At 39.0% G+C, this 8309-nt stretch overlaps 1 protein-coding gene across 4 annotated transcripts in view; it reads left to right on the top strand.

Annotated features, from left to right (window-relative positions):
* Positions 1-7311, top strand: part of napba (N-ethylmaleimide-sensitive factor attachment protein, beta a) — a 14760-nt gene extending 7449 nt beyond the window's left edge. For 3 of the 4 annotated variants that reach the window (XM_062430488.1, XM_062430485.1, XM_062430487.1), the window contains 7 exons: positions 1805-1851; positions 2025-2102; positions 2239-2294; positions 4051-4135; positions 4449-4553; positions 5373-5441; positions 7159-7311. In XM_062430488.1, coding sequence (XP_062286472.1) covers positions 1805-1851; positions 2025-2102; positions 2239-2294; positions 4051-4135; positions 4449-4553; positions 5373-5441; positions 7159-7311 — 593 coding nt within the window. Of the gene's footprint in view, positions 1-417; positions 427-1804; positions 1852-2024; positions 2103-2238; positions 2295-4050; positions 4136-4448; positions 4554-5372; positions 5442-7158 lie in introns of all 4 variants that reach the window. The other variant, XM_062430486.1, reaches the window with a different exon arrangement.
* Positions 7312-8309: the final 998 nt, after the last annotated feature.

Here is an 8309-nt window from a genome sequence, read left to right as displayed (position 1 = left end):
ACAACAGCTCCCATGATCCCACGCTAATTCACCACTTTATTAAACTCCATCTTTTGTTATTGTTGTTATTGTTTTGGATGAGAGATCCCGTAGCGGCAGAACATTACATATTGTTCATTTAAGGTCTGTGAGAGGATTGTTGTGAGAGTCTGGACCTGTAATGCAGTTTAAAGTTAACATGATATAAACCAGCTTGTTGACTTATAGTTTGAATCAGTTTTTGCTTCACTTTACCTAAAACATGCACTGAGACACAGGCCAAGTAGACACAGAAAGAGAAGCAGAGAGAGGACATGCTGTAGTTTATTTACAGTAATCTGGAGCATAGTTACAGGATGTTTCTCTGATATGGGTCAGTGATAAATAAGGGTTGGCAAGATGAGCAATTCAAAAATACCTTAAAAATAGTTTTAAAAGCAGCATCAGGTTTATTAAAATGTACATTTAGTATTTTTGTTGGTTTTATATCATTTAAAATGACATTTGCACCATTTTTTAACCAAAAGTAAAACTGAATGCTCTTGAAAATGTCAAATGGTGTAACCACAAAATAATGATAAATATTACATATTTTATCCACCTACAGGGTATTTAACCTTTGTGTCGTCCTCCCGGGTCAAATTGACCCTGTTTGTTTTGACTGTTCCTTCCTTCCTTCCTTCCTTCCTTCCTTCCTTCCTTCCTTCCTTCCTTCCTTCCTTCCTTCCTTCCTTCCTTCCTTCCTTTCCTTCCTCCCTTCCTCTTTTCCTTTCTCCCTCCCTCGTTCCTCCTTTCCTTCCTTCTTTCTCCCTTCCATCTTTCCTTCCTTCCTTCCTTCCTCCCTTCCTTCCTTGACTCGAGGACAACAGGAGGGTTAAGTGGACTTATACTAATAATTACTTGAAATGGTTCCTGATCTCCATGGTTACCAGAGTAAATGTAATATTTAGAACAATTGTATTCCATTACCTTTATTTAATATAAAGTTATAATGTAAGATCATGCCAAACTAGTTGATATGGTGTTTTATTGACAATTTACTGTTTTTAAGCAAGTTGAATTATTTGGTACAAAGTTTTTATGGTTACACCACTTAGACATTTTTACCATAATCCTCTAATATATTCTCTCAAAATGGATTAAAAGCAGAAATTTGATGCTGGGTCCACAAAAAAAGAATGTGTGCAAGTTATTCATACGTTTATTTTAACATTTTAACCCTTTAAATTTAAACTAAACCACATTGACATCAAAATTCAAATAATTGACCCATATTTGTCGTTACGTAATATTTTTAAGCATCAATTTCAGATTCAGAAACACATGATTGATCTCACTGTTTCCTATAAAGTCTAACCAGTGCAGCTATGTTATTAATTGTCTGTTACTGTAAGTCATCTCCTCCTTTCTTCTTTTATAACCATAAAACTGGCCTGACAGTTAGTAAAAATACAGCACACACACATGTTGAAAGGGAAAGCCTCCGTATCGCTGCTCTTCACATTCAGGATTCAGGACCTGGAGGTGGTATTGTTAGAAGATTAAAGTGGGTCCCGGGTTGCTCGAGGAAAATTGATATCTGGGTTATGTTGCAAGCAGCAAGCTCTTCGCTCCCTCCAGCGATGAGCTTAATGAAATACTGTGGGTTAGCAGGTTAGTAGTCACACAGGGGAAGGGAATAAAACATTGAATGAGTTTTAATTCAACTGAGAAGACTTCAGCAGACTATTTTTCTTTTTGTAAGTCTTTCCTGTTATTTTTATAGTTTCTTTTTATTAATAACGGCCCTCTTTAACGTCTAATCCCTCTCTCTTTCTCTCTGTAGAGGCCATCAACTGTCTAAATCAGGCCATCGACATCTACACTGACATGGTAAGCTCTGCCCCAATCACTCAACCTCCTCCTGTGACGATCATCCTTATCTTTAAATGATATATTGAGTGTGTGTGTGTGTGTGTGTGTGTGTGTGTGTGTGTGTGTGTGTGTGTGTGTGTGTGTGTGTGTGTGTGTGTGTGTGTGTGTGTGCATGTTTGTTTTGACTACAGGGTCGGTTCACTATTGCAGCCAAACATCACATCACTATAGCCGAGATATACGAGGCTGAGCTGGTCGACATTGAGAAGGTAAAGTGAGAAACAAAATCATTAATTTCTGCATGCTGTGTTTTTAATCCTGCAGAGTTTGTTAGTTAGTTAGTGTGTTTTATTGGTATGAAAGTCAACAGATTTATATATATTTATATGTGTGTTTTGTTTTCAGGCTATTGCCCATTATGAACAGGCAGCCGATTACTATAAAGGAGAAGAATCTAACAGGTAAAACTTGGACTTACAGTGGTTAACTAATGCTAATATTATCCTCCTGACTGTGATACCTGCAGACCAATCAGTTTGCTCCTAATTCATTCCTATCATTGTTTTCTGTTTCTGTTTAATTGAGGCTTTTTAAAAAAAAATGTAAAAAATCCATGTATTGCTGCCCCATTCGAAAGTACCATAGACTGTATATAGAAATGGACGTAACATCCGTGACGTCACCCATTGGTTTGTGGACTGCTGCTCGGAGGCCAATAGTATCGGATCTGAGCAGCGCCTTCTTGAACATTTCCGGTGCATGCTGGGAAAAATAAAAACACAGATCCTACTTATATGGGCATCAGGAGGGGCATGAGGCGCCCTCCTGAACCTGTGAACCAATCAACCTGTCAATCACGACGTAGCCACGCCCTAATGCATACCCTGCTTTATCGTCACATATAAAATCAGGGAGGCCAAAATGTCCCAAATGAACATCATACTGCATTGAAGAAAGCTTTAAACTAGCGATTGAGGCCATAAACACATTTTGAAAACGTTTACTGAGGTTAGAAATCAAGTGAGAAGTTGGTGAATTCTCCATTGACTTGTATAGAGACGGAAGTCCTTTTGACACCAAAACGGTCGCCCCCTGGTGGCCTTTTGATAGAATGCAGTTTTAAGTTACTTCCGCGTTGGCATAATTTCAGAGGACCGGGACTCCCCGCCTGGAAAGTACCCAATTCTGCCTATGCAGTTTAAATAGATGGAGCTATTTATTGAGTTCATGTTTGCTATGGGTCCCAATTTATTTAAAGTATCACACATATCGAGGTGTGGGAGGGAGAAGGGACACTTTAGTTTAGTTTTACTTTAGTTTATTTTGCACAAGTTGAAATTTACACAAAGGAATTACAAATAATGACAGATGATATAGAGCAGTTAGAGGTAGAAAACCTGAATGGGCTTATTGAAAGCCTCTACCTAAAAAATGTTCATGTTTCACAATATTACAAAAAATAATATGAACACATAGAAGTGAGAACAAAGCAAATAATTACAATATCATTTATATGTTATGATTTCCTCCTAAATTTTCATTTTACACAATATAGAAATTAAACTGTAGCTTTCGTAAAATAATAATAATGATCTTTTTGTTTTGTTTTTTCAGATTACATTATAAATAATATTGGGAAAAGAATTTGAAATAAATGTGGTTGTTTCTTACAATAATTTTCTGGTCAGTAGTTTGTGTATGTTGATAGTACGAGGGTCAAAGAGGATATAAGATCTATATTTTTATTTTGGGGCTCTACTGGAATACTTTTATATAAGTATACAGCACAAAAAAACTCATTATTTATCATATAGTGGCTCTTTATGCAAACCCTCAGTGAAGGCTGAAGCTTTTACCAAGTTTAACACATAAATCCGACATTATAACACTATATAAATGACATAAAATCACAAAAAATGTCACTATGATCTGTCAGACTTTGGTACTGTTGACATTTCTTTATTAAATGTGATGGTGACAATGTGACAGATATTATGAACACTGGTATCGTGAGTCACACATTAAGTTAAATCCTGTCATAATATGAGGTGACCAATGAGTGATGCTGACACCTACTCTCTTACTTTTTTAGACTAATACATTATCCATCATCTGAATTAGGCCTCTGTATGAAAGCCTGATGGAAGCAGCAGCAGTAAGCACATTCATTCATTTCTGTTAACTCATTTTTCTTGATGCTTTGTTTGTGTGTTTCAGCTCAGCCAACAAATGTCTTCTGAAGGTGGGACACTACAGTGCTCAGCTGGAGCAGTACCAGAAAGCTATTGAAATCTATGAACAGGTAAATAGTCGTAACGTGTGCAAAATAGTGCAAAATAATACAATATCCCCTCAAAAAATGTTATTTAAATACTCTAATGGTCAGTTTTTGTTGTTCATTTTTGAGACTGTGATGTTGTCTAACTTGGCAGCGTTGCTTTGTGATGTGTAATAGCATGGAGAAGGTTATAATTATCATTTTTATTATTTATATAACTCCTTTTTGTGCACATTTACAAAGTGTTACACAATATTTAAAAAGCATACAAAATAAATATAAAGATCATCCAGTGTGATTACGTGCAGCTTTAAATGTTAATAATTATGTGTTTCAGGTTGCTATGAGCACCATGGACAATCCTCTGTTGAAGTACAATGCCAAAGAGTATTTCTTCAAGGCCTCACTGTGTCACTTCATAGTGGACGAACTGAATGCCAAGGTAACACATATGCACACGCACACACACACGCTCACACACACACACACACACACACACACACACACACACACACACACACACACACACACACACTACTGAAATCAGACATAAAGAGAAAGTCCTTCACATACAGTATACGACACATACATGATGATTTGTTGCATTATCGTAACTTATTTACAGGTTTTAACCATAGACTGTATATAAAATGGACGTAACATCCGTGACGTCACCCATTGGTTTGTGGACTGCTGCTTGGAAGCGAATAGTATCGGATCTGAGCAGCGCCATCTTGAAAATTTCCGGTGCATGCCGGGAAAAATAAAAACACGGATTCTACTTATATGGGCATCAGGAGGAGCATGAGGCGCCCTCCTGAACCTGTGAACCAATCAACCTGTCAATCACGACGTAGCCACACCCTAATGCATACCCTGCTTTATCATCAAATATAAAATCAGGGAGGCCAAAATGTCCCAAATGAACATCATACTGCATTGAAGAAGGCTTTAAACTAGCGATTGAGACCATAAACACATTTTGAAAACGTTTACTGAGGTTGGAAATCAAGTGAGAAGTTGGTGAATTCTCCATTGACTTGTATAGAGACGGAAGTCCTTTTGACACCAAAACGGTCACCCTCCTGGTGGCCTTTTGATAGAATGCAGTTTTAACTTACTTCCGCGTTGGCATCATTTCAAAGGACCGGAGCTCCCCGCTTGGTTTTAATACATGACTTTAGTTATAAATGTAAGCATGAATACAGACTTGGAGGTTTTCCTGAGACTGAATACTAAAACATGTTCGTGTGTGTTTCAGTTGGCCATCGAGAAGTACGAGGAGATGTTTCCAGCCTTCTCAGACTCAAGAGAGCTCAAACTGTTAAAGGTAAATCTCCTTTTTTTCTCCCCTCATTCTCTCATTTCTGTTCTTTTGTAAATGTAACACATGCTCAGAAGATGATTTACAGATACGATAAATATTGGTAACAATACAGAGTGTTTAATGTGTTTAAGTTGGGTGAGTTAACCTATCGAAGCTCAGTGTTAATGTTAAATGAGGTTTTACCTGTCACAAGGCCCTGCAGTGGATATCAGTCCTCTGACCAACCTTTAAACTGTCTCTAAAATGTACTTCCAGCCAAGCAAAGAGCAGATACTCAGCTGCTTAATCCAACCTTATATCTACAGTATATATCCTCAGGCTAACCTACACTGGCCTGATGGGAAGGTTCATCTGAATGCCACGACCTGCTCAGCCGTCCAATATCATTTTCTATGACCTAATGCATCTATTAACTATCTGTGAAATGTAGCCTCAAAAGCAAAGAGCTGATATTCAATTGGCTTCATATCTGTATTAGGTCTATATCTGATTATGCTATAGCTACGATGGTCGGCCCAACTGGCTTTATAGTTATCCTGCTGTGATCCCTACTTATCCAGCTCCTCTAGTTTTACAAATAGCTCGTATTATATCAGAAAACCGTCCTTGAAACATTTACTTGGCTGAAGAAAACAACAGATATTCAACTGCTTAATCAGGCTTCATATCTACAGTATATCTGCCAAACTGGCCTGACAGGCAGTGTAATCTAAATGCCAATAATCTAATAGTTGTTCAGCCACTATCACTGGTTATCCAGCTCCACGTAACAACAGCCAGAAAATATTCATAGAGTTTATATTTATTTATTTTCGGGTTTATTTCATTGCTTTTACCCATAGACTGTATATAGAATGGACGTAACATCCGTGACGTCACCCATTGGTTTGTGGACTGCTGCTTGGAAGCCAATAGTTTCGGATCTGAGCAGCGCCATCTTGAAAATTTCCGGTGCATGACGGGTAAAAAAACCCCACGTATTCTACTTATATGGGCATCAGGAGGAGCATGAGGCGCCCTCCTGAACCTGTGAACCAATCAACCTGTCAATCACGACGTAGCCACGCCCTAATGCATACCCTGCTTTATCGTCAAATATAAAATCAGGAAGGCCAAAATGTCCCAAATGAACATCATACTGCATTGAAGAAGGCTTTAAACTAGCAATTGAGACCATAAACACATTTTGAAAACGTTTACTGAGGTTAGAAATCACATGAGAAGTTGGTGAATTCTCCATTGACTTGTATAGAGACGGAAGTCCTTTTGTCACCAAAACGGTCGCCCCCTGGTGGCCTTTTGATAGAATGCAGTTTTGAGTTACTTCCGCGTTGGCCTCATTGCAGAGGACCGGAACTCCCCGCCTGCTTTTACCACATAATTTAAGTATGCACACAGATTTTATTAAAGGTTATGTATTGGTTATAGTACAATAAGTATCTTTATTGATTCCCCTAGTGAGAAATTCAAAATTGACACAACAGGTGAAAGTGATAAAATAAAATTCTAAAATCATTATTCTAATTAAACATATGAGCACTTATAAGCATCAAGTCTTAGTTAAATTGGAGGTGATTTAGGTTATTTGCATAAATATGGCCGCATGTCAAAGTCTGTGAGGGTTAAAAAGATTACAATCTGTTGGAAAAGTTTGTTTTATTGCTAAAATGTTCAGTCAGTGTTAGTGGAGTCATCATGTTTTTATGTTTCATCACAACAGAAACTCCTAGATGCCCACGAGGAGCAGAACAGCGAGGCGTTCACAGAGGCCGTCAAGGAGTTCGACTCAGTGTCCCGTCTGGACCAGTGGCTGACCACGATGCTACTCCGCATCAAAAAGACCATCCAGGGAGACGCTGGGGACCTGAAGTAGACTCATTTAAAAAAAGAAGAAGAAGATGGGATTGAAATGGGGGGGGGAAGGGGAAGTGAGAAGGACAGGGGTTGGTAAAGATGTGTTAAGGTGGGGGGGGGGGAAAGAAGAAAAAGGAGGCTGAAATATGACGTGGGGGGATTAAGGGAGGGTGGGTGGGACTGTGGGAGTTTACAGTTGTACATATCAGTCTGCATGTGACCCCCTCCCCCTCCCTCCCCCCCGCCCCCCAAAAAGAGCTAAGCATCACCTTTAAACCATCTTTAGACGACCCTGTGTCCCTGGTCCTACAGTATTGCTCTCGTAACACTGGACAGAAGTAAAAGAGAGAACAGAAAAAGGTGTGTGTGTGTGTGTGTGTGTGTGTGTGTGTGTGTGTGTGTGTGTGTGTGTGTGTGTGTGTGTGAGAGAAATTGTGTGTGTGAGTGTGTGTGAGTGTCCACTGCAGTAAGGTCAATTATTTGATGGGAAAAGCTTATATCAGATTTAAAGATATATGTTATTGTAAAGGGATAAAATAATGTTATTTATGAGATTGTTATTTATTGTCAATACTGAAAATATTATTTATTGTTTATTATGGTGCTCAGTGTTACGATTCGTCTTAATATTTTAGGTATTAGCCCCTCTCCCCTCCTTTTATTCGCCTTTTTAGTTCCTCTCCTCATTTTTCTTCCTCCCATCATCCTCCCCACTCTCTCCCCTCGTCCTCTCCTCACCTCCTACACCCCCCGTCGAGTCGGTGATATCGCCCATCGTGATTGGTTGGCTCTTTGTGTTCTGGCCAATGGTCGGTCGGTGCAGTCGGCCACCAGCGCTGACCTCCCCCCGTCCCCCCCTCGTTCCTGCCTTGTTTGTGCATGTCTGTTGTCATGTTGATGTAAGTGTTCTCCGTGTCGTGCTAACGTGTGAAGAACATACATGTAGCCTTGGTATCATTTGTGTGAAATCAGTAAATATGTACCGAGTTGAAATAAAAACATCATTGCACCAGATGT

This window comes from Scomber scombrus, chromosome 12 (genome assembly GCF_963691925.1).
Source record: "Scomber scombrus chromosome 12, fScoSco1.1, whole genome shotgun sequence".
Taxonomy (NCBI): Eukaryota; Metazoa; Chordata; class Actinopteri; order Scombriformes; family Scombridae; genus Scomber; species Scomber scombrus.
This window is presented reverse-complemented; position numbering and strand designations above follow the sequence as displayed.